The sequence below is a fragment of the Motacilla alba genome, unplaced genomic scaffold (genome assembly GCF_015832195.1).
Source record: "Motacilla alba alba isolate MOTALB_02 unplaced genomic scaffold, Motacilla_alba_V1.0_pri HiC_scaffold_31, whole genome shotgun sequence".
Lineage (NCBI taxonomy): Eukaryota > Metazoa > Chordata > Aves > Passeriformes > Motacillidae > Motacilla > Motacilla alba.
The window spans coordinates 653310-678850 of NW_024037405.1; the positions used below are offsets into that span (position 1 = coordinate 653310).

Here is a 25541-nt window from a genome sequence, read left to right on the forward strand (position 1 = left end):
TAGGAGCAATGGGGATCATCATGGCATCTGAGTAGGATCATACTGGGAGTGACTGGGTCTATGCTACAGGCAACTGGGATCACCCTGGGAGGAAATAAGACAACTGGGGTCATATTGGGAGCAAACTGGGACCACACTGAGGGTGACTGGAGTCATACTAGGATCATATTGGAAGTGACTAGGAGCAGGCTGAGAACAGCTTGGACCATGGTGGGATATACAGGGAGTGACTGGGATCATGCTGGAGGTGACTGGGAGTTGCTATGAGCAACTGGAATCATGGTGGAAGGTACTGGGAGCAACTGGGTGTGTGTGGAAGCATGCTGGGGGCAATGGGATATACTGGGAGAGACTGGGAATGACTGGGATCACAGGGCGACCGTAAAGGATGCTACTAGAATAATACTGGCACTATCTGTGAGTGACTGGGATCATACTGGGAGTAACTGGAACCAAACTGGGTGACTGGGAGCAACTGGGACAATGTTGGGGGCAAATGGCATCGTACTGAGAGTGGCTGGGTTCATACTGGAATTATACTGGGAGGAGCCATACTGGGAGTAACTGAGATGATACTGACGGTGACTGGAACTATACTGGGAGAGGCTGGAATCATACTAGGAGGTGAATGGTAACACCTGGGACCATGCTGTGATCATAGTGGGATCATACTGGGAGTGACTGGGATCATACCAGGATTGTAGTGAATGCAAATGAAAGTGACTGGGATCATACTGGGTGTGACTGGGAGCCACAGGGCCCATGCTGGGAGTGACCTGGGCACCCCTGGGGGGGAACTGGGGCAATTGGCCCAGCTGGGGCTCAGGGTTGTTCTCCCCCAGGAGAGAACAACCCTGGCTACTGCTGCCACCTCCAACCCCACAGAGCCGAGGGACAGGGGACAGCTGAGGGACAGGGGACAGTCAAGGGACAGGGCACAGCTGAGGGACAGGGGACAGGGACAGGGGACAGCTGAGGGACAGGGGACAGGGGACAGTCAAGGGACAGGGCACAGCTGAGGGACAGTCTAACCTGACTGGGATGAGAATGAGATCCAGCCATGGAAATTCCATGGGAATTTATGCATTTCCAAGTGTCCCACTCCTGAATCCCACACTCCCATAGGAACTCCCCTCCTCCTCCCACATGCACCTTTGTGCTCCAGAACCTCCTGACCATATCTGATGTATTTTGGGAGCTCTTCCACACAGGGGCATCCCAGGTAATGCTTCATCTGCTCCACCATGACCTCTTTGGATTCCCAGCACCTCTGGGTGATCCAGGCAGCACCGTCAGACCTTGCAAAGCTCCCGGGTCCCAGCTGGAAGGAGATGGAATCCCACCCCTCCTAGCCATACCAGTGTAAGACTGTCCAAAATTGCTCTCTCATCTGCCTCACGATCGTCGTGAAACAAGGCAGAAACTGGGACCACCGAAAGAGGATCCTGTTTCTGACATCCTGGTTTGGTGGGGCTTGCCAAGGCCCTGGGACTGGAACTTGAGTAATTGTTCACTGGTGCATTTGTCCACCTCATGCTACACTCCTCCTAGTGAAAGGAGAAGGGGCACCTTGACCTTCCTTCACCTGCATCGCTCTGTGACAATGGCCTGGAGTTTTCCACCTCCAAGCCTGGCTGGACTCTCTTCTGGAATTACCCTTTGGTGGTCTCCACAGAAGACCCTTCATTTACTGTACAACCACCGTGACAGATGGACTGAGATGGGAGAAGCCATTCCCTCCAAGACTGAGACATGAAACCCCTATATGGAAAAGACTCCTTTTCTCCTCAAGGACTGAAACCTGCAACCTGGGGGGAGGAGGGCAGTGTGTGTGGGGGAGAACAGCTGATCAAACTGAGATGTTTGCCTGCAGGTAGTGACCACTGAACCAGGAAAACAATGGCTCTGCCCCACTGCTGACCAGATGAGATTATAAGACTATTGTATCTTTTCCCCCCTCCTTCCCAACTTTCAATAGAAAATTCTAATAAAAACCCCTCGAGTCAGCTAGCCAACTCGAGATCTCCCCCAGTGTGAAGGCAACTCCTTGACTGGACGTCAGCTGGACCCCGACTGGAATTACATCGCCTCTACGTTGGTAGATATACCTACCTATTCTTCCTTTCCTTTTCTTTCCTGCAGGGTTTCTTTCTTTCTCTCTCTCTCTCTCTCTTCCCAAATCCCCTCCAATGCATTTTGCTGTGATCATTCAATAAAGTACACTGATTTTGATTGTTACTGCAAACCCCCTTGCCGTGTTGGTGTTTTGTACCCTGAGATCAGATAACAAACCAACACAATCCTGTCCGTGAGGGTGGATCGTGACAACCAGTGGGATCCATGGATGCTCCATTGGAGAGGAGGTCACAGCTGGAAACCACCTGCACTGTGTGGAGACCTGGGAACGAGGACAGACCGGACCCATGGAGTCATGTCCCAGCCCCACAGAGCCCCTTGGAGTTCCCTGGATTTCCATTCCAGCCCCACAGATCCCATCCCCTCCATCTCCAGAGCTTCAATCTCAGCCCCTCAGACTTCTCCATTCTCACAGATCCCAGACCAACCCCTGGCTCCCCCTAGTCCCCCCTTCTCTGGTTGTACCGGCCCCGTCTCCAGGTCACTGTCCACTACGGGCCAGTTCCTGTCCTTGAGCCGGGTCTGGCTATCCCAACATCCTGCCTCTGGCTATCCCAATATGCCAGCTCTGGCCATCCCAATATCCCAGCTCAGCTCCCCCCACCATCCCTGGTGTCTGCAGCTCCATCCAGCCCCGCTCGCTGCCGCAGCGCTCCCAGGGGGTCCCATCCATGTTCCCCACAATCAAGGATTGGGGACCCCTGGGCCAGGCTCCGACAGCACCACTTCCAGGTACTGCAGGGAGTGGAGAACTAGGAGGACATGGAGATTTGGGGGAGCTGGGGGGCTGAAAGTGAGAGTTTGGGGATACAGGGAGGTCAACAAGCCAAGGAAAGGGGGGACATGAAGAGCTGGCAGAGCTGGGAAGGAGGATTAGGGGCTCAGAGTCAAGGAAATTTGGTGCAGGGACTGGGAGAGGTGGGATGGGGTGTCCAAAGAATCCTATGCCCAGGAAAGGGAGTGCCAGGAGTCCTCAATGTGAAAAAAAGAGGGGCTAGGTGCTGGGAAATGCAGGAATGGGGCCCCAGGGGTCCCAAGGCCAAGAAAAAGGGTGAGGCTGGGGGCTGGGAGAAGCAAGAGGGTTGGGAAAAGTTTGAGATGGTGCCAGATAAGGGGATTCAGGGGGTGTAACAATTTGTCCTTACGAATGGGGTTCGTGATGGTTCGTTAGATTGATCTCAAGTTTCAAGAACTAACAAGGCAAAGGGGTTTGCAGTAATAATCCAAACCAGTCTACTTTATTGAATGATCACAGCAAAATGTGTTGGAGGGAATTGGGGAAAAAGGGAAAGCATAAGGAAAAGAAAGGGTAGAAAAGAAGGGAGGTTATAGCTACCAAATGTAGAGACGACGAAGTCCTTCGAAGTCCAGTCGAGGATACCTGTTGTGTTCACGTGAGGGGAGATCTCAAAACCACAAGGTAACTCGGGGGTTTTATTATGATTTTTCTATTGGGAATTGTAAAGGGGGAGAAAACAAATAAACAATAGTCCATGATCTCATCTTGGTCAGCAGTGGGTGAGAGCCATTGTCTTCTTGGGCCAGTTGTCACTACCCGCAGGCAAACATTTCAGTTTGGTCAGCTGGTCTCCCCCACTCACCCCCTCCACGTTAGAGGTTTCAGGCTCAGTCTTTGGGAAGAAATGGAGTTTTTTCTATACAAGGGTCTCATGTCTCAGTCCTTGGAGGAAAGGCTTCTCCCATCTCAGTCCATCTGTCACGGTAGTTGTACAGTAGATGAAGGGTCTTGTTTTTCATGGGGACCATCAAAAGGTCATCTCAGAGAAGTCCAGCCAAGTTGGGAATTGGGAAGATTCCAGGATCATTGTTGCGGAGTGATGCAGGCGAGGTAAAAGGGCATGACGCCCCCTTCTTCAAACACACCTGGTGAACAATAACTTGGCAGGTCAGAGACTATGCTCCGGCCTCGTGAGCTTGGCAAGCTCCCACCAAACCAGGATATTAAACAGGATCCTAAACTTTTTCGGTGGTCCTTGTTTCTGCCTTTTTTCATGACAAAATCATGAGGCAGATGAGAGAAATTTCGGACAGAGTCTTACAGGGGGTGGTCTCAGGGTCAAGGAAATAGGGGGGCAAGGCCTTGGAGAGGTAGAAAGGAATACCAGGGGGGCCTTGACCCCAGGAAAGGGGAGTCCAGGGTTTCCCAAAAAGGGAGAGTAACAGGGTGGGGATACCTGGGATGTTCAGGAAGGAGAATTTCAGGGGGTCTCTGGTTTTGCAGAAAGGTGGGGCTGGGGGATGGGAAAGGCAGGAATGGGGGTCCAAGGCATTCCAGGTAGTCCCAGGGTCAAGCCCACAGGAAGTCTGGAGGCTGGCCGGAAAAAGGGGAGCAGGGGGTCCTGATGTCCAGAAATAGGGGATTCAGGGGGGTCCCTGTGCAGGATAAGGAGAGCAGGGGTGTCTGGGTGCCGGAGGGGAGCGGTGTCACCCCCCTCACCTTCACCAGGAGCACCCCCAGCCCCAGCGCTGAAGCCATTGCGCTGCTTCGGGCAGATCCCAGCGGCACAGGTTGGGAGATGTGACAGTGCCCGAGGGAGGGCTGGGGGGGAACGGGAGAATCACTTCCAGTTGTCCCCAGTGGAGGCTCTGTAAATCCGAGTTAATCCCAGTCACACCCAAGTGTGGATACAGACACTCCCCGTATATCCCAGCTACCATCAGCATGTCAGTAGTCATTCCCAGTCACTCCCAGTGGTCCCAGTAAGGTGTTAGTTATCCTAATATGATCTCAGTCATGCCCAGGATACCCCAGTTGCCTCTAGCATGCATCAAGTCATTCCAGTTACTCCAATTTGCTTGCAGCATGGAACCATTGCACTCACTCCCAGTATGATCCCAGTATAACTCAGTCACCTAGGAGCTGCTCACAGTACGATCCCAGTACAGCCCCGTCACTCCCAGTGATCCCACTCCTGATATCCCCTGCCTCCTGCTCTGCATTCTGACCTGTCCTGGCTCCATCCCCACTTCTGCCACGGGCTGCAAGGGCTTCAGGAATGGGGGAGGAGGAGGAGGGAGGGAGGAAGAGGTGGAGCTGTAGCAGGAAGAAGCAGGAGAAGAGGAGAGGGGGAACCATGTGGCTCTGGCACTCCCTGAACTCACCACCGCCCTGGGACCATCACCCCCCATCCCACAGCTGCCCGGGGAGGGGGACCTCAGCCCAAATATGAAGGGGATCCCTGGGTTTGGGTTTTTTTCGGGGGGATTTTTGGAGCTTGCAGGGCTCCAAAGCCAAGCTCTAGATGGCCCTCCAGGGTCCCCAGGAGGTAGTTTTGAGGGGTCCCAGTGTGGGTGGTGGCAGAGCCCCAGTGGGAAGCAGGGGGATGCAGGTCCCCCTGCAGTGGGGGTTGGGCTTCCCGGGCCAGGTCCTCCGAGCTCTGCTGGGGCCACACGGGGACCATGGCTGGATCGGCGGAGGGACACCAGTTTTGGGGAGCCCTGGGAGAGCCGCAGCTTCCCTGAGCGAGAGCCCTGGGAGAGGAGAGCCCCAGAAACCCAAAGTGGGGACCCCGAGAGGGTGGGACCCATGGGATTCCTGGGATCCTGACTGGTTGTGCTGGGGCTGGAGGGGTGGGATGACTGGGAAAGGGGTTTGGGGTTCCCAAGGCCAGAAGTCGCTGCTCCCAGTATGAGCTCAGTTGTTCCCCCCCGTGTTCTTCCAGTTTCCTCGGTGTTGTGGAGTGTTGTTTGGTTTAATGTATTATTCAGGTTTACAATGGTACGTTCTCTATTCCCCCTGCCATTTTAGTTCTGCCCTGGTTCTCCTTTCCCGCTCAGAGATGTGTCAATCCCCCTGTCCTCCCCCCCCATCATTGCCCATTTTTGATAAGTCACTCCCTTAATCCCTCCCTGGCTCCCTGTCCATAACTCGGCACCCTCTCCCTTTCTTCGGGAACCTTCTGTCCTTGCCATCGAGTGATTGGATCGGGAGCTGGGGTCTCCCCGCCCGGCGGACCACAGTGGCCCGACCCCACATCAGTTCCCCCTGTTTTACACCCCCCTGCTTCCCGATTGGTTCTTGTGCTGGCTCCGTCCCGGTTCTGCCCCCCCTCTAAAAACCCATGCACCCATTGTCTCGAGGCTTCGCCCGGCTGGATCCCCTGGAATAAATAAAATTCGGACTGTGCCCCCGGACAAAGTCACTCTCTTTATTCTCTTGCCACCGCTGCCGCTGGCAATTCCAGCCAGGCGGCCTCCGGATACCACCGCGTTTCTGGAGAGTGCCCCCCTACTGGTGCTCGCTGTGTCAGAGCTAGCTGCCTCCGGTCCCGCTCCCCCTGCTCAGAGTGGAAGGACACAGAGCAGCAGTTTGGCACTCCCAGTACGAGCCCAGGCACTCCCAGTAAGAGCATGGTCACTTCCCCTCACTCCCTGCAGGATCGGTGTTGCTCCCAGTATGAGCCCAGTTACTCCCAGTCACTCCCTTATGATGACGCAGTTTACCCCCAGCAAGGTCCCAGTTGCTCCCACATTGATCCAGTGTGTTCCCAGTTCTCCCAGTTGCCCCTTACATAGTCCTAGTCACTCCCAGTATGATTCCAATCTCTCCTAGCATGGCCCCAGTCACTCCCACTTGCCCCCAGTGTATTCCCAGTTCCCCCAGCACATTTGTAGTCACTCCCAGTTTGGTCCCAGTCACCACCCATGTGGTCTCAGACACTCCCAGTATATCCCAGTTGCCCAAGCACTCCCAGTTACCTCAGCGTGGTTCACTTGCCCCCAGTATTATCTCAGTCGCTCCCAGTTCCTCTAATTATGTCCCCAGTTGGCTCCCTGCATGGGCCTGGTAGCTCCCAGTAACCCCCAGTAAGGGTCCAATCACACTTACTCTAATCCCAGTAGGATTGTAGCCACTCCCAGTTTAATTCCAGTCAGTCCAAGTCTGATGACAGTGCTTCCAGTACGATCCCACTGACTCCCTGTCTATGCCCGTATATCTCAGTTGCCCTCAGCATGTCTGTAGTCATTTTCAGACACTGCCAGTGGCCCCAGTAAGGCGTTAGTTATCCCAGTATGTTCCCCCAGTCATGCCCAGAATATCCCAGTTGCCTCCAGCATGCATCTAGTCATTCCCAGTCACTTGTTTGCTTGCAGCACGATCCTAGTTTCTCTTAGTTGCTCCCGGTAGCTCAAAGTGTGATCCTAGTTGCTCCCTTTCAACCCTAATATGATCCCAGTAAGCTCCACTTTGATCCTAGTCATATGCCAGCACACCCAGTGTGGTCCCAGTATAATCCCAGTTGCTTCCAGTCATTGCCAGTATGGTCCAGGCTGCCTCCAGCATGGTTCCAGTTGCTTCCTAGATCAACCCAGTCAGTCCCAGTATGATGCCATTTGCTCCCAGTGTGCTCCCAGTTGCTCCCACTGACCCCCAGTATGGGGGATGATGTGCAAGGTATGTTCCCAGTCGCTCTCAGATACTCCCAGTCCAGTCACTCCCAGTATGATCCAAGTATGACCCCAGTGTGCTCCCAGTCACTGCCAGTAGGAACCAGTTGTGCTCCACATGGTTCCAGCTGCTTCTCTTTCATCCTCACTTTTCATTCCAGTCACTCCCAGTATCTCCCAGTGTAGCCCAGTTCCATCCAGCATCTTCCCAGTCACTCCCAGTTCCTTCCAGTATGATCCCATTTGCTCTCAGCCACTCCCAGTCAGCCTCGGTATCGTCGCACTCCCTGCCAGTATGACCCCAGTCCCCTCCAGCATGATGCCAGTTGATGCCAGTATAAGCCCAGTTGTTTCCAATCACCCCCAGCAGCCAGTCACTCCCAGTTCCTCCCAGTTGCTCCTAGCATGATCCCAGTCGCTCACAGCTGCTCCCAGTCACCCTCAGCATAATCCCAGTCACTCCCAGGATGTCCCATTTGCCCCTAACATGGTCTCAATTTTCCCCTGCATGCTTCTGCTCACTCATAGTATGATCCCAGTATGATGTCAGTAAAAAGCCAGTACAGTCCCAGTCACTCCCAGTATGATCCTGTCACCATTGAGCCAGAAATGACACAAATTCACTCAAAGGCTAGTTTGCAGGAGAAGGAGATTTTGATACGAAAATCCTCTCTTGTATAGACAGATTCAACACATTCTACTTGATTGGTCAATTAAGAAAATCATCTTTCTCACAAACAGTCCTTATGAAGAACAGAAAAACAGAGCGGGAAACCCCACCTGCGGGTTATTTATAACATTTATTTATACTAACAAGTTATCATTTTTTCTACAACTCCCTAAAAAGTCTTAAAAGTCCACTGTGAGAAAATGAAGCCTGTTTTCTCACTTTCTGACCAGGCTGTTGCATCCACATGATCTCAGTATGATCGCAGTATGTACAAACGCAGTACAGTCCCAGTCAGTCCCAGTATGATCCCAGGACAGCCCAGTCCCTCCCAGTGATGCCACTCCTGGGATCCCCCAGCCCTCCCTGCATTCCCTCCTCCTGGATCTCCCAAGAGGATCCCCAAGGGCTGGAAGTTCCCAGCCAAGGGCCCCAGCAAGCCCCAGTGTGGATCTGAAGCCCCCAGTTTTCCCAGTTTGCCTCTCCTTCTCCTCAGGCCGGGTTCCCCCTGCACCCAGTGGGTGGGAGCAGCTCAGAGCCCCGCGCTGCCCATCCCGACCTGTCCTGGCTCTATCTCCGCTCCTCCTGTGGGCTGTGAGGGCTTTGGGAACAGGGCACCGAGGGTGTCACTGGTCCTGGGGGAGGAGGATGAGGGATGAAGCAGGAGAACGAGAAGGGATGGAAGTAGGAGAAGGAGGTGGGCTTAGGGAGGAGGAGGAGGGATGGAAGAGGATGAGTGGGAGGAAGAGGAGGATCAGGGAAAGGAGAAGGAACCATGAGGTCAAGCGCTCCCTGAATTTGCAGTCCCCCCAACCTGTGGGATCATCACACACACCCCCCCCCCCCCCCCCCGTCCTGCAGGTGACAGGGAAGGGGGACCTTGGCCCAGATATTCTGGAGGCTCCGTGAGTTGGGTTTTTTTGGGGGGGATGTTTGGAGAATGAAGAACTGTAAATCTGAGTGGAAAAGGCCCCTTGGGGGGACATTGGGGGGTCCTGGTGTTGGCTGCCGGCAGAGGAAGCCTGGAAGAGCAGAGCCCTGTGTTCCCCAGGAGCCCAAAGTGGGGAGGCAAGAGAGAGGGGAGCATTGTGATTCACTGGACCTTCAACAGCCTGGAGAGGGGCAGGGGGGACTCCTTGGAGCTCCTTCACCCCAAAGCAGATAAGGGGAGAATGGACCCCGGGACCCCAAAAACCTCCAGCATCCCTAAATGGGGAGACCGAAGAGTGGGGAGGTATTTGGATTGCTGGGACTCTCAGCAGCCTGGGGAGGGCAGGGACTGAGGAGAAGGGAGACCCCCAGTACAAACATGACCCCCAGCACCTGGGACAGGGGGTGAGACAGAGTGTATATTTTCCAGAGTAGTAATCCATTTTGATTTAGGTGAAATGTACCTCTTTGATTTAAGTCTGTAGCTTGAAAACATAGCTGTTTAGTCTGACTGCCTGTTCTCCTAAAAAGCCTATGTTCAGAGAAATTGCTGCAGCTGAAGGACAAGAGATAAAGGGGGGCAGACAGAGAGACTGTTACGAGAGAGGGCAGCCTGACCCAGGAATTCTTTCTGATAAAGAAGAATTAGCGACAAATGTCACGCAGAATCGGTGAAATGAACATGCATAAACCTATTGTGAAATTGCGTGCATATGTATTTGAAAGGGAGATAAAAAACGGTCTGGTGTTCCCAGAGGTACGCATGCCTTTTGAGGGGAGTGGAGTTTGTTTTCTTCCGCAAATCAGGGGGAACCTCTAAACACCAGAAGGGGAGGGACCAGAGACAGGAAACTCCTGAGAGGCTTTTTAAGGGCTGAATCTTGATGTTTGGGAAGTTTTTACGGACTTCAGATGGCTGGTGGCTTTTAGAGATGGACTGGGGAAGAGGGACCTTCAAAGGTCCAAAGACACACGTGGGGTTTTGATCTTGGCCCATGGAGCAAATTACTAGCTCTGTATGAAGAATTACAAGCCACACACACAAGTTAGGTATTGTAGTAGAAGTAGTCACAAAGTGAAAGGAAGGATTTTTGAGTGCTGTACAGGGAGGTTTTAAGCCTTGTACGCAGGGGTCCAAGTTTTGTACATGGGGGTTGTCACGATCCGCCCTCATGGATGAGATTGTGATGGTTCGTTATCTGATCTCAGGGTACAAAACACCAACACGGCAAGGGGGTTTGCAGTTACAAAATCAATGTACTTTATTGAACGATCACAGCAAAATGCATTGGAGGGGATTGGGGAGAGAGAGAGAGAGAGAGAGAGAGAGAGAGAAGAACCCTACAGGAAAGGAAGGAAAGACAGAGTAAGTATATCTACCAACATAGAGGCGATGCAATTCTTCAAGGTCCAGTCGTCCAGTCGGTGTCCAGTCGAGGAGTCGCCTTCACGTTGGGGAAGATCTTCGGGAGGCTAGCTGACTTGAGGGGCCTTTTATATTGAAAGTTGGGAAGGAGGGGGGGAAAGAATACAATAGTCTTATGATCTCAACAGTGGGGAGAGCTATTATTTTCCTGGTTCACTGCCTGCAGGCAAACATGATCAGTTCGATTAGCTGTTCTCCACACTCACACTGCCCTCCTCCCCCCAGATTACAGGTTCCAGTCCTTGAGGAGAAAAAGAGTCTTGTCCACATAGGGGTTTCATGTCTCAGTCTTAGAGGGAGTGGTTTCTCCCATCTCAGTCCATCTGCCATGGTGGTTGTAGAGTAGATGAAGGGTCTTCTGTGGAGACCACCAAAGGGTAATTCCAGAAGAGAGTCCAGCCAGCTTGGGGGTGGAAAACTCCAGGCCATTGTTCAGGCGAAGGAAGGTCAAGATGCTCCTTGTCCTTTTCACTGGGGGGAGTGTAGCGTGAGGTACAATAACTCAAGTTCCAGTCCTGAGAACTTGGCGAACCCCCACCAAACCAGGATGTAGGATCCTCTCTCTTTCAGTGGTCTCAGTCTTCTTTCAAAACGATCGTGAGGCAGATGAGAAAGCAATCTTGGGCAGAGTCTTACATAGAGAAATCCAGCTAAGTTTCCAAATTTCTTGCTTGGCTGGCCACCATCAGCTGGTGCGAGTGGCCGCAAATGACAACCATTTTCCAGGGGTGAAAGGCACCATTCACTGAGTGACCAGGGTATCAGATCAAAGGTAGCTTTTGGGGCTTTAAGGGCCTGCAGGCCCCTCGTTGCTGGCAGCATTCGTTTAGGAGAAATCCAGCAAAGTTTGCAAATTTCTCGCTTTGCCCGCCACCTTCTTCCAGTGCCAGTGGCCGCAAATAACAACCATTATCCGCAGGAAAGGGGCACCATTCCCCCAGGGTCCTGGGTATCAGATGAAAGATGGCTATTGGTGCTTTAAATACCAGCAGGCCGTTCCTTGCTGGAAGTTTTGTTTAGGAGAAATCCAACAAAGTTTGTAAATTTCTGGCTCGACCTGCCCCCATTAGCTGGTGCGAGTGGCCGCAAATGGCAACCATTTTCCACAGGAAAAAAGGCACAATTCCCTCAGCAACCGGGGTATCAGACGAAAGGTGGCTTTTGGGGCTTTAAGGGCCTGCAGGCCCCTTGTTGCTGGCAGCTTTTGTTTAGGAGTAATCCAGCAAAGATTGCAAATTTCTTTCTTGGCCCGTCACCATCAGCTGGGGCAATTGGCCGCAAATGGCAGATATTTTCCAGGGGAAAAAGGCACCATTCCCTCAGTGACCAGAGTATCAGATGAAGGGTGGCTTTTGGGTCTTGAAATACCTGCAGGCCCCTTGTTGCTGGTAGCTTTCGTTTAGGAGAAATCCAGCAAAGTTTCCAAATTTCTGGCTTGACCTTCCATCTCCAGCCAGCTGGAGTGGCCAATAATGGATGCCAGTTTCCATGGGAAAAAGGCAGCATTCCCCCAGGATTGTGGATATCAGATGAAAGGTGGCTTTTGGGGCTTTAAGGACCTGCAGTCCCCTCGTTGCAGGCAGCCTTCATTTAGGAGAAATCCATCAAAGTTTGCAAATTTCTCACTTGCTAGGCCAGCTTCTTCCAGCACCAGTGGCCCCAAATGGGGACCATTTTCTGCGGGAAAAAGGCACAATTCCCTGAGCAACCAGGGTATCAGATGAATGGTGGCTTTTGGGGCTTTAAGGACCTGCAGGCCTCTTGTACCTGGCAACTTTCCTTCAGGAGAGATTCAGCAAAGATTGCACATTTCTGGCTTGGCCTGCAACCTCCTGCCTAGGTGAGCAGCCACTAATGGATGCCATTTTCATGGGAAAAATTTCCCATTCCCTGAGCGACCAGGATATCAGATAAGAGGTGCCTTTTGGGGCTTTAAGGACCTGCAGGCCCCACACTGCAGGCAGCTTTCCTTTAGGAGAAATCCAGGAAAGATTAGAAATTTCTGGATTGCCCGCCACCTTCTTCTGGCTCCAATGCCTGCAAATAACAACCATTATCCACAGGAAAGGGGCACCATTCCCCCAGGGTCCTGGGTATCAGATGAAAGATGGCTATTGGTGCTTTAAATACCAGCAGGCCGCTCCTTGCTGGCAGCTTCCGTTTAGTAGAAATTCAGCAAAGTTTACAATTTTTTGGCTTGGCCTGCAACCTCCTGCCGTGGCAAAATGCCACTAATTGATGCTGTTTTCCACAGGTGAAAGGCACCATTCCCCCAGGGTTGTGGGTATTAGATGGAAGGTGGCTTATGGGGCCTTAAGGACCTGCAGGCAGCTTTCATTTAGGAGAAATCCAGCAAAGTTTTCAAAGTTCTGGCTTGGCCTGCAACGTTCCTGCACTGCCAGGAGCCTCAAATTGCAACCATTTTCAGCAGGAAAATGATACCATTCCCCCGGGCTCTGGGATATCAGACGAAAGGTGGCTTTTGGGGCTTTAAGGACCTGCAGGCCCCTCGTTGCAGGCAGTTTTCATTTAGGAGAAATCCATCAAAGTTTGCAAATTTCTCACTTGCTAGGCCAGCTTCTTCCAGCACCAGTGGCCGCAAATGGGGACCATTTTCTGCGGGGAAAAAGGCACAATCCCTGAGCAACCAGGGTATCAGATGAAAGGTGGCTTTTGGGGCTTGAAGGACCTGCAGGCCTCTTGTATCTGGCAGCTTTCCTTCAGGAGAGATTCAGCAAAGTTTACAAATTTCTGGCTTGGCCTGCAACCTCCAGCCTAGGCAAGTGGCCACAAATGGACGCAATTTTCCATGGGAAAAAGGCACCATTCCACGAGTGTCCTGCGTGTCAGATGAAAAGTGGCTTTTGGGGCTTTAAGGACCTGCAGGCCCCACACTGCAGGCAGCTTTTGTTTTGGAGAAATCCAGCAAAGTTTCCAAATTGTTGCCTAGGCCTGCCACCATCAGCCAGAGTGAGTGGCTGCAAATGGCAGACATTTTTTATGGGGAAAAATCCACCATTCCCTCAGCGACCAGAGTATCAGATGAAAGGTAGTTTTTGGGACTTGAAAAACCTGCAGGCCCCTCATTGCTGACAGCTTTCATTTAGGAGTAATTCAGCAAAGTTTACAAATTTCTGGCATGGCATGCAACCTCCAGCCTGGGCGAGCAGCCGCTAATTGATGCCATTTTCCACAGGTAAAAGGCACCATTCCACTAGTGTCCGGGGTATCAGATGAAAAGTGGCTTTTGGGGCTTTAAGGACCTGCAGGCCCCTTGTTGCAGGCAGCTTTCGTTTTGGATAAATCAGGCAAAGTCTGCAAATTTCTTCCTTGGTCCGTCACTGTCAGCCGGGGCAATTGGCCAAAAATGGAAGCCATTTTCCATGGGAAAAAGGCACTATTCCCTGAGCGACCAGGGTATCAGATGGAAGGTGGCTTTTGGGGCTTTAGGGATATGCAGTCCCCGTTACTGGCAGCTTTTGTTCAGGAGAAATCCGGCAAAGCTTGCCAATTGCTGGCTCAGAGACACCCATACAGGCAGGGCTAGTGGCCGCAAATGGTGGCCAGTTTCGGCAGGAAAAGGCACCATGTTGCAAGGGTCCTGGGCATTGGATGAAAGCTTGTTTTCGGGGCTTGAACCCCCGGCAGGCCCCGCATCTCTGCCGGCTTTCGTTTTGGAGATATCCGGCTGAAGACACACGGTCTACCCCGGTTCCGAGCGGCAGACACACGGTCTACCCGGTTTCGGCGCAGGGACACCAGGTCTACCCCGGCTCCGGGGCGGCGGACACACGGTCTACCCAGGCTCAAGGCCGGGGACAACAGTCTACCGGCTCCGGTCGGTAGACACACGGTCTACCCCGGCTCCAGTCAGCGGACACACGGTCTACCCCGGCTCAAGGCCGGGGACACCATGTCTACCCCGGCTCCGGTCGGCGGCAAAAGGTCTACCCAGGGCCTCGGTGGCTGTAGGCTAAGGCCGGTCGGCGGCAAAAGGTCTACCCAGGGGCCTAGGCGGCTGTAGGCTAAGGCCGGTCGGCGGCAAAAGGTCTACCCAGGGCCTCGGCGGCTGTAGGCTAAGGCCGGTAAGTGGCAAAAGGTCTACCCAGGGCCTAAGCGCCGTGAGCCTAAGGCCGGTCGACAACACCAGGTCTACCCCAGCGCTAGGCGGCCGGCCTGAGGGGCGGAGCGGCAAGACCCGCTCCACCCCTCGCCGGGCCCACCGAGTCCGGACGACGAGACCCGGTCTCGCCCAGCACCCGCCAGGACCGGCCACCGCGCGCGACGCCCACTTGGCGCCGCGCGCCGATGCCCGCCCCGGCCCGGCCCGGCGCCCGGGACACCAGGTCTACCCCTCCGCCCGGAGACAGCAGCGGACGGACTCCTTTCGCACCGCGCGCGCGGTGCGGGGAGAGCCGCCGCCGCCGTTGCCTGGCGCGACCCAGCCCCCGCCCCGCGTATCGGGCCTGGGACCCGCGCGGAGGGAAGTCGAGGCCGCGCCCGAGCCCCGGCGGGGTCTCTCTCTCTCTCTCTGTGTCTCGCGCTGGCGGCGCGCGGCCCTTCGCTCGGTGCCCGGCCCCCGGACTCCGCGTATCGGGCCTGGGACCCGCGCGGAGGAGAGCGCAAGGCGGACCGCGCGAGCGCGGGCGCCCCGCGCGCCCGCGCAACCGGGGCCCCCTGTCGGCCCCGGCCCACCGAGAGAGATAGACCTCGGAGGAGGAGGAGGAGGAGGCGCGCCGCGCCCGCGCGCCGGAGCGGCGGGGCCGGCCGCTCGTGCGAGAAAGAGCGACAAAAGCTTGTGTCGAGGGCTGATTCTCAATAGATCGCAGCGAGGGAGCTGCTCTGCTACGTACGAAACCCTGACCCAGAATCAGGTCGTCTACGAATGATTTAGCGCCGGGTGCCCCACGATCATGCGGTACGCGACGGGGGAGAGGCGGCACCGCATCCGTCCGCCCCTCCGTTCCCAACCACGAGCGGCGCTCCTCACCGGGCCCGCCCGCGGACGGGCGGGCGGCCGGCTATCGCGAGCCCACCGAGGCGCCGGCGGCGCTGCGGTATCGCTACGTCTAGGCGGGATTCTGACTTAGAGGCGTTCAGTCATAAGCCCGCAGATGGTAGCCTCGCGCCAGTGGCTCCTCAGCCAAGCGCACGCACCAGGGGTCTGAACCTGCGGTTCCTCTCGTACTGAGCAGGATTACTATTGCAACAACACATCATCAGTAGGGTAAAACTAACCTGTCTCACGACGGTCTAAACCCAGCTCACGTTCCCTATTAGTGGGTGAACAATCCAACGCTTGGTGAATTCTGCTTCACAATGATAGGAAGAGCCGACATCGAAGGATCAAAAAGCGACGTCGCGCTATGAACGCTTGGCCGCCTGTTCCACCACTGCTCCGCCTTTTCCACGGTCACTCCACTGCTGCTCAAAAGCTGTGGTGTGCTGTTTCAGCACGCTTCCTCTGCTCCTCCACCACTGCTCCCCTGCTGCTCCCACACTGCTCATCTCCCACTGCTCCACTGCTCCTTCTCTGCTCCTGCCCTGCTCCCCTCTTGTTCCACGGCTGCTGCTTCTGTTCTAGTGCTGCTGCCACAGCTGCAGAGTCACAGAGAGGGGAAGGTTTGGGCAGCAACCGCTGTGGTGTCACAGAGACCGAGACAATGGGACTGCCACAGTTGAGGTGTCACAGAGAGGGTAACAATGGGGCTGCCACAGCTGTGGTGTCACAGACAGGGGAAGGCAGCGACTGCCAGGGCTGTGCTGTCACAGTGAGGGGAAAGTTGTGGCTGCCACCACAGTGGTATCATACCCATGGGAACGCTGGGGCTGCCAGTGCTGTGTTGTCATAGAGAAGAGAATATTGGGACTGCCTCTGCCATGGAGTCCTAGAGAGGAGCATGATGGGGCTGCCCAAGCTGTGGTGTCATACAGAAGTCAATGTCGGGACTGCCAAGGCAGTTGTATCACAGAGAGGGGAATGTTGGGGAAGCCACCACTGTCATGTCATAGAGAGGGGAATGTTGGGGCTGCAACCTCTGTGGTGTCCCAGAAAGGGGAACGCTGGTGTTACAATTGCTTTGGTGTCATAGACAGGGGGACATTGGTATTGCCACTGCTGTCATGTCACAGAGAGTGGAACAATGAGGTTCCAGCACTGTGGTGTCACTGTCTGGGGAACAATGGGGCTGCAAATGTTGAGGTGTCACAGAGGGGGAATGTTGGAACGGCTGTGATGTCACAGTGCTGCCATAGAGAGTAGAATTTTGGAGCTTCCACCCCTACAGTGCCATAGAGAGGGGAGCTTTGGGGCTTCCACAGCAATGGTGTCACTGGGAGAACTTTTGGGCTGCCACCACCGTGGTATCACAGACACAGGAACATTGAGGCTGCCACTGCTGCAGTGCCACAGAGAGAGGGACGTGGGGCTTCCACAGCTGCACTGTCACAAGGAGGGGAAAGTTGTGCCTTCAACCGCTGTGGTATCGCACAGAGTGGAGAACTGGGACTGCCACTGTCGCTGTGTCACAGAGAGGGGAACGCTGGGGCTGCTACTAGCATGTTTTCATAGACAGAGGAATGTTGGGTGTGCCACCGATGTGGTGTCAGAGAGATTGGAACGTTGGGGCTGCCACCACTGTTTTCTCTTAGAGAGGGGAATCTTTGGTCTGCCACTGTGTTGGAGTCATACAGAGGGGTACACTGGGAGTGCCACCTCTGTGGAGTCACAGAGAGGGGGACAAGGGGTGGCACAACTGTGTTGTATCAGAGACAGGAACACTGGGGCTGCAACCGCTGTGGTGTCACAGAGAGGGGAACGTTGCAGCTTTCACTATTGTGGTGTCACAGAGAAGGGACTGAGGGCTGCCACAGCTGTGGTGCCACAGAGAGCGGAAGGTCAGGATTGCCACCAGTGTGGTGTCACAGGGAGGGGAATGCTCAGTCTTGAAGTGCTGCGGTAGCATAGAGAGGGGAACGTTGGGGCTGCAACGGCTGTGATGTCACAGAGTGGGGAACACTATGGCTGTCATCCCTGTGGTGTCACAGACAGAGGAATGCTCAGTATGGAACTGCTGTGGTATCACAGACAGGGGAATGTTGGTGCTGCCACCGCTGTTGTGTCACAGACATGGGAACACTGCCAAACCTCCCTGGTGCTGTGCCCACTGCAGTGACACTGCAGTGCCTCCTGGGGACATTGTCACACTGCAAGGACTCGTGGGACTATCGGGGCCCTGTGACACTCCCGGGTCCTGTGGAATCCAGAGGCCCCTTTGCGGCCATGGGCCCCCATGGAACCAAGAGGAGACTGGGAAACTCTGGGGCTTCATGGAACCATCCATTGTGATCCCTCAGGGCCTCATGGTTCCCAGGAATCCTTGTGACACTACAGGACCTAATGGAACCAAGGGGGCATTGTGACATTGTGGAGTGGATGGAACTGAGGGGATGCTATGAGACTCTGGTGCCTACAGGTGCTCAGGAGCCATTGTGACTTGTGCAACCAAAGGGACACTGTGACACTGGGGGGAGGTCTCATGGAATCCAGAGGCCCTTGTGACTCAGTGAGGCCAGTTGGAATCAAGGACCCATTGGGATCCCTTAGGCCTTGTGGTGTCCAGGGATCCTTGAGACATTGTGGGGCCTCATGGAACCAAAGGAACACTGGGACACTGTGTGATCTCAGGGAAGAAGGGGACTCAGAGACACTGTGGGGCCTCCTCAGCTGCTCCTGGCCAGAGCTGTCTCTCTGCAGTGCTGCCCTTGCCAGGAGCTGCCTCTGGCCCAGGAGCCCGGCCCAGCTCAGCAGCACAGACACAGCACCAGGACTGCAGTGACCCTCTGGGGCTTTGGTGCTCTTTGCATCAGACTCATCAGTGCCTCAGAGTGTGCTCCAAACCTTCTTAAGAACTCAAACTCAGAGAGAAACACTGAAGTTTCTTGTACTTTCAAGAGAACCCTGTGAGGGATGTGATTGAAAAATTGTCCCCAGGTTCCAGGTAGAGCTGAACACTGGTGACAATGATGACAGGAGGGGATAAGCAAAGGAAATGTGTCTCTGGTGCTGAGCAAAGCTGGATGTGTTTCATGAATCCAAAGGGCCAAGGCCTGAGCCCCAGCCCCTGGCAAGGCACATCCTGTTGCTCCCTCCTTGCTCAGGGCTCTTCCCAGGATGGGCACTGGGATGTGGGGATGTGCTGTGCCAAGGGCAGGACCATGGGGCAGCCCCTGCCGGGCTGCTGAGCAGGGACAAGGTCAAATGAGGCCCCAGGGCTGCAAGGGTCACTTGTCCCCTGCTGGCCTCAGGCCCAGGGCCAGCAGCCATGGCCCAAGTGCTGCCCAAGTTGGCTGTGTCAGGGCCCTGCAGCTGCTGCCCATCCCTGTGCCCTGTGCAGCCCAGGCTGTCCTACGGTGTCCCTGCCCCGTGCCTCTGTCCCTGCAGGCTGTCATCATCCCCCGGCTGCCCCACCTCGCTGGCTCTTCCTTTGCTGACTGCTGTGTGTCCTGCCTGCCTCTGCCTGCCCACACAAAGCCTTGGGCTGCTCCAGGCTCCTTCTGGGGATGTGTTGCACCACAGCCCTGCCCTGGCAGGAGGGAAACTCCTGTCTCCTGCTGCCCAGTCTGGGCCTCCCCAGCTGCCCTTGGTGCCACTATTTCCTTCTCATGCTTATATCCTCTATGAAGGAAAGCTCCACCATCTCTGAAACCACCCTCCAGCCCCTCCCAGGTTACTCCTGTTCTCTCCTCAGTCTCCACACCACTGAGCCCAGAGCCGGCAGCCTCTACCTGCTATTGATGTGATGAGGCCTCCAAACCCATCTTGGGAGATGTTTGGGTCCTCTCCAAGGTCTGTGAAAATGGGAAAATAATGGTCAAAGGTGTTGTCTCCCACATCTTGCAGTGGCTGGATGTTGTTATTGCAAGAGTCTTATACCTTCTTGGTGATTTCTCATGGGCAGACCCTCACAGCACTGACTCCTTCTTCTTCACAGCACAGCCAACTGCCACCTGTTAACAGGTCTCTTCTCAGTTTGCAGGTTTTTTCCTCAGCCAGCTCACCCACTCTCTTATAGCACTCTTGTTCTCATTGGTTACAGCTGTGGCCTGTTAAAGTCAGGCCTGTTCCTAATCTTTGATAATTGGTACAGCTGCAACTCCTCAGGGGTGAGACTACCTTCTGCTTTACTTTTTTTTTTCTTACATTCTATCCCTCCACAGCAGAACAAGGCTCAAGATCTCTAAAGTGAATGAGGCTGGAGTTCCATTTGTTAGAAGGAAGAAATACTTTACAATGATGAGCGTGGAACAAAACTGCAACTGTTTTTCCAGAGAAGTGGATGCACCATCCCAGGAATTGTCCAGGAGCAGGAGCTTTCTGCAACATGACATAGTGAAACCCCTTCCCAAGGATGGAATTCCTCTTGTGTGGGTTCTCTGATGTGCTGGGTGACCTCACAGTGCTTCTGGCCAGAATGTCTGCTGAGTGCAGCCAGGCTGCTGCAGGGGCAGTGACCTCACAGCCATCACCATGGCAGCCCTGTGCCCTGGGCCTGGCTCTCCCCTTTGCTCTGCCCCTGCCTTGTCTCTGCTGGCATGAAGAGTTTTGTCATTAATATCTTGTACCCATGGTGCTGGGGCCAATGGCTTCCCAGCCAGGCTTCTGGAGCACAAGAGGCTTTTCAGAGCCCAGCCAGAAATGAGCTCTGAAGCAGCAGCTCTGCAGTGGTGGCCAGCAGGCCGGGTTGCCAAGGGAGGCTTCTGGCCATGCCCTGGAAGCAGCTGCTGCTGCCAAGGTGCCTTTGGTGCCTCAGGCTCTCCCTGGCACAGCTCCCAGCACGGCACTCTGCCCTTGTGCCCGAGGCCTTCCCTGTGCTGGGGCTGGCCTGGGGCTTTTCCTGCAGCGGGACCTGCCCTGCTCATGGCACAGGAAAGGCAGATCCTGCTGGAGCAGGAGGCGCTGTCTGCAATGGGCTCCAACAACTCCAGCAAGGCCCTGGTGACTTCAAAACTGCTTCCTAGAGCAGAATATTCTAATTGTTAGAGCTCCTATGCTGTGGAGGACATAACTCTGATCAAGATCTTTCTGTCTAATCATGATCAGAATCAATCCGAGCTGTATCTATGGAAATCTATCTGGTATTCCATCATTCATCCTGTGGGACAAATTGCATTAAAGTTCAATTCCACCTGTCCAATCTTTTGCACCTTTGACAAAGTCTGGGGCTGGGATTGGATCCAGCCACTCACAGTCTCCCCTCTTAGAAGGGATTTTAGAAGTCTAGGGATCCTGCAGGGGTTTTGGGGTTTTATGGTGGCTGCTGGGTGTCATTTCTCCACCTCATGACACAGCAGGAGTTTCTCCAATAAAGAAACAAAAGCTTTTGCCTGAAGCTCCCACTCTGCCCATGACAGGAACTCCTGTGAGTGTCATGGGGACTTCTGGGATGTCACTGTGGAGCCCCTGTGAGTGCCTGTGACAGACCAGTGCCTTGGCAGCCCAAGGTCCCCTGGGATGTCACCATGGAATGGCTGTGACTGCCTGTGACCACAGGGCTCTTTCCCATTCCCAGAAAGCTCTGGGAGGTCTCCATGGGGCCCCTGTCTCTGTGTGTGACATTGCAGCTCTTGAACAGCCTGGAGACTCTTGGAGTGTCCCCACGAAACCCCTCTGAGTGCCTGTGCCAATTTGGTTACTTAGCAGGCAGTCACCACCAGCCCCCTGTTGCTATGGTAAGTTTCCATGGCAACCATCATCAGCCCCTGTTGCTATGGTCAGTTTCCATGGCAACCATCACCAGCCCCTGTTGCTATGGTCAGTTTCCACGGCAACCATCATCAGCCCCCGTTGCTATGGTCAGTTTCCATGGCAACCATCACCAGCCCCTGTTGCTATGGTCAGTTCTCATGGCAATCATCACCAGCCCCCTGTTGCTATGGTCAGTGTCCATGGCAACCATCCCCAGCCCCCTGTTGCTATGGTCAGTCCACTGGCAGCTCCATGGAGACCCCATGCCAGAGGTGGTTGCCACGGACACCAGCTCAGGCCCGTAACCAGGGTCTGTTGCATTGGCAACCATTTGCGGTCCCATTCCCAGGGTCATGGGATCCCCGAGCCACAGAACGGGCTGAGCTGGGAGGGACCCATCAGGATCCTCGAGTCCAACTGCTGGCCCTGCACAGGACACCCCAACAATCCCAGCCTGGCCTGGCAGCGGTGTCCAAATGCTGCTGGAGCTCAGAGAGCCCTGGAGCTGTGACCCTTCCCTGGGGAGCCTGGGCAGGGCCCCAGCAGCCTCTGGGGAAAAACCTTTTCCTGTGACCCAACCTAAGCCTGCCCCGACTCAGCTGCAGCCGTTCCCTCCAGTGCTGTCCCTGGGCACCAGAGGGAAGAGGTTCCCACAGCCCCAGCCAGGGACCCGCTCCCAAGGCTGTTGCCATGGTAACCAGGGCTGGGACCAGCTGGGATGCTTGGTTTCCATGGGCCAGGTTTAGGAATGGGATTGCCCAGTGTCCTGCTCCCACTGAAACAGCGCTGCCGCTTGCCACCTTCCAGCCTCCCATGGAAAGCACAAAAGGCAAAGATCCTGGGCTGGGATAAGAACAATTTACTGGGAACAGCAACCAGATAAGGAACAAACAGGAACAACAACAATATTGATAACAGAAGGGATAAGAAAAACTATTTGCAGGGAAAACTACATCACCACCGACTGTCTCTTCCCAGCCACGTATTCCCTCCTGCCTGGAAAGGACAGCCTTCTCTTCAGAGGGGGGAGAGAGAGTCCCTTTCCTGCCCCTGGCAATGACTTGAGGTGGGAGTGAATGTAATGACACGGCCATGGCCAGATCCTCATGTGCTTCAATCCCACATCGTGTCATTGGCAGGGACAGGAAAAGGGAAAGGTGTCTTCCCAACACACAAAACATGGGTCACCAGGGCTCTTCCCAGCCTGGGTCCTCCAATGGGGAAAGAAGCTGGAGCAGTGCACAAAGCTTTTCCTGCAGTTGGGCATTTGCAGGGCTTCCCTTAGTGGTGCCTCCGTTGGTGTTTGGTCAAGTGAGACCTCTGGGTGAAGCTCTTCCCACACTCGCGGCACTGGTAGGGCCTCTCCCCAGTGTGGATGCGTTGGTGGGTGACGAGGTGGGAGTTTTGCTTGAAGCCCTTTCCGCAGTCGGGGCAGCGGAAGGGCCTCTCCTCTGTGTGAATCCGCTGGTGCAGAAGGAGATGGGAGCTGGTCTGAAACCTCTTCCTACACTCAGAACACTCGTAGGGCCTCTCCCCAGAGTGGATGTGCTGATGGGTGACGAGGTGGGAGTTCTGCTTGAAGCCCTTCCCGCAGTCGGGGCAGCGGAATGGCCTCTCCTCTGTGTGAATCCGCTGGTGCAGGATGAGATGGGAGCTGGTCCGAAACTTCTTCTGGCACTCAGGACACTCATAGGGCCGTTCCCCAGTGTGGATCCTCTGGTGGACAATCAGGTCAGAGCTGCACCGGAAGCCCTTCCCACATTCCCCACACTCGTAGGGCCATTCCCCTGTGTGGATCATCTGGTGGCGCATCAGGCGATTGCTCTGCCTGAAGCTCTTCCCACACTCCAAGCACTTGTAGGGCTTCTTCCCATCGTGAAGCTGCTCATGCACCACCAGCTCTGAGCTCCGCCTGAAGCTCTGTCCACCTTCCTGGCATAGGGTGGGTCTTTGCTCCTCAGAGCACCCAGAGCTGGGTTTGGAGCCCCTCCTCCTGCGGGATCTCTGTGGCTTTTCCTCCCCGTTGCATTCCTGTTCCATGGAGCTGTTTAAAACAGCCTCTTCCATGAGGTTCTGCGGTGGGGATTTGTCCTCCCTGGTCTCCATCCGCAGCTTCTTTTCTGGGGGAGGAAGGACAAGGACAGGATGGGATTTGCCTCTGTGCCACAGGGAAGGGGAAGGAGATGCTCCCAATGCGACCCTGGCAGGATGGCGTTGGCAGCGGTCTTCTTTTGTAGCAGGGGGCCATGCTGGGCTGGGAGATGGAGCAGGAGAGAGGGGGAAAGGGCCAGTGACTTCCTCCTCACCTGCCTGCGTGTCCTGGGGCATTGTCTCAGTTTGAATAGACAACTGTCTGCTAAGAAAGGCAAGAGGCTCCCTTGAAATGGAAAATGTAAACCCCCTTCCTCCAAATTATTATGATTTTGAATTTAAGGTTCTCTCAGACAAAGATATGGGAATAGAAATAACGGTTACTTACTAGGAAAATTTTAAAAATACAAATGCAGTTGTACCAAAACCCCCCACTCACCGAGTCAGAATATGACCTGACACCCTGTGGGTCAGGGTGCTGGTAGCAGTCCTATTAAATGGTGGCTGCAGAGCTCCTGCAGGGACAGATATGGTTCTGTTGAAGCAGGGATCCTGTAGAATGGTGGAGTTCTCCTCTGAAGATCCAGTGGTGGTGTTGTTTGGCCTGGTCTTCCTCTGGGAATTCTGTGGAGAAGAAAGCTGCTTCTCTGAGAATTCAGGGGGAAAAGTGTGGCTGGGGGTCCCAAGGCTGAGCTTATATCCAGGTAGGAATGCTTGGCTCCTCCCCCTGGGTGGAGCATCTCACAATGGGATGATGGAATTTTTATCAGTCATGCAGTGACATTCAATGGCCCATTAACAGAAGATATTTGCCAGAGGGAAGATTGGTTGTGGAAGAGATAAAGATAACTGCCCAATTTAGAGAAGATAACTGCCTCACCTGGAATAGATGGGAATTGATGACACACCCCCAGCTACATCTTGTAACCTAAGACAACCTTCTAACCAAATGTTATATTTGTATCTGCTCAAAACCGATGCATTATTACCAATAGGATCTCTGTAGGTGTTCATTAGTGAATCATGGATTTACATTTCTGTTTCCATGGCAAGTGCCAGGACAGGCAACCCAGGTGTCACCCCCATTGATTGTTGCCATGGAAACAGTGCCCAGCACTGCCCCTTTCTGTCTGGCTGACCTGGCCTTTGGCCCTGGCCCTGGCCCTGGCGTTTGCTGCTGGTTCCACAGCGCCTGACGGGCCAGTGCGACACAGGGCAGCTGTCTGTGGCACAAGCCCCCAGCAAGGGATCCCCCCTGGCTCTGGGCAGTGACACCAGCGCTGAGCAAGGGGCCCAGGACAGGTTTCCATGGCAACCAACCATCACAATGGCTCCAGGCCTTGGTTGCTGTGGCACCAAAATAAGGAACGGGTCCCTGGGGCTGTTGCCAAGGCACCTGGTGGCACCACTGCAATTGTACCTGGAGCAGCCCTGGCAGTGCTTTGTCCTGAGGGCTGCCATGGCAGCTGAGGGCAGCAACAGCTCTGCAGGCAAGTGGCCATGGATCCTGGCTGCAGAAATGGCTCCTTGGGGGGGTTTCCAAGGAAACTTGAACTGATGGGAGTCCGGCTGGCCACACCGTTCCCGAACCAGGCCAGGAGCCATTGGCCTTCTTGGCCACCTGGGCACACTGCTGACTCATGTCCAGCCTGCTGTCCATCAGTCCCCACAGGTGCCCTTCTGCCTGGCTGCTGTCCAGCCACTCTGTCCCCAGCCTGTAGTGCTGCAGGGGTTGGGGTGGCCAAAGTGCAGGACCCAACACTTAGACTTGTTCAACCTCACCTTGTTGGATTTGGTCCCTGGATCCAGCCTGTCCAGGCCCCTGTGCAGAGCCCCCCTACCCTCCAGCAGATCAACACTGCCAACACTCTTGGTGTCACCACAGTTCCATCAGGCCCTGGAGTGTCACAATGCTCTCCATGATTCCATGAGACCTTCCAGTGTCACAATGGTGCCTTGGTTCCATGGGCCCTGTGCTGGTGCATTCCCTCCTCCCCTTCTCAGGCCGCCCTGCCAGCTGAGAAATGCTCCTTGGGCCTCGGCCTTGGCCAACAGCCCCTGGGCTCAGCTCCTCTGCAGCTCATCACAAACACTGTCTGCTGTGGGCACTGCTGCTGCCCAACCAGCTCCTGGTT

The 25541-nt window shown here is 54.7% G+C and overlaps 2 protein-coding genes across 2 annotated transcripts in view; one reads left to right on the forward strand and one right to left on the reverse strand.

Moving 5' to 3' along the window:
• The window catches only part of LOC119696487, a 1710157-nt gene that overhangs the window by 42498 nt on the left and 1642118 nt on the right, over positions 1 to 25541 (reverse strand). Inside the window, 1 exon segment of the mRNA XM_038126215.1 lies at positions 22634 to 23243. Coding sequence (XP_037982143.1) covers positions 22634 to 23243 — 610 coding nt within the window.
• The window catches only part of LOC119696488, a 1499846-nt gene that overhangs the window by 15078 nt on the left and 1459227 nt on the right, over positions 1 to 25541 (forward strand).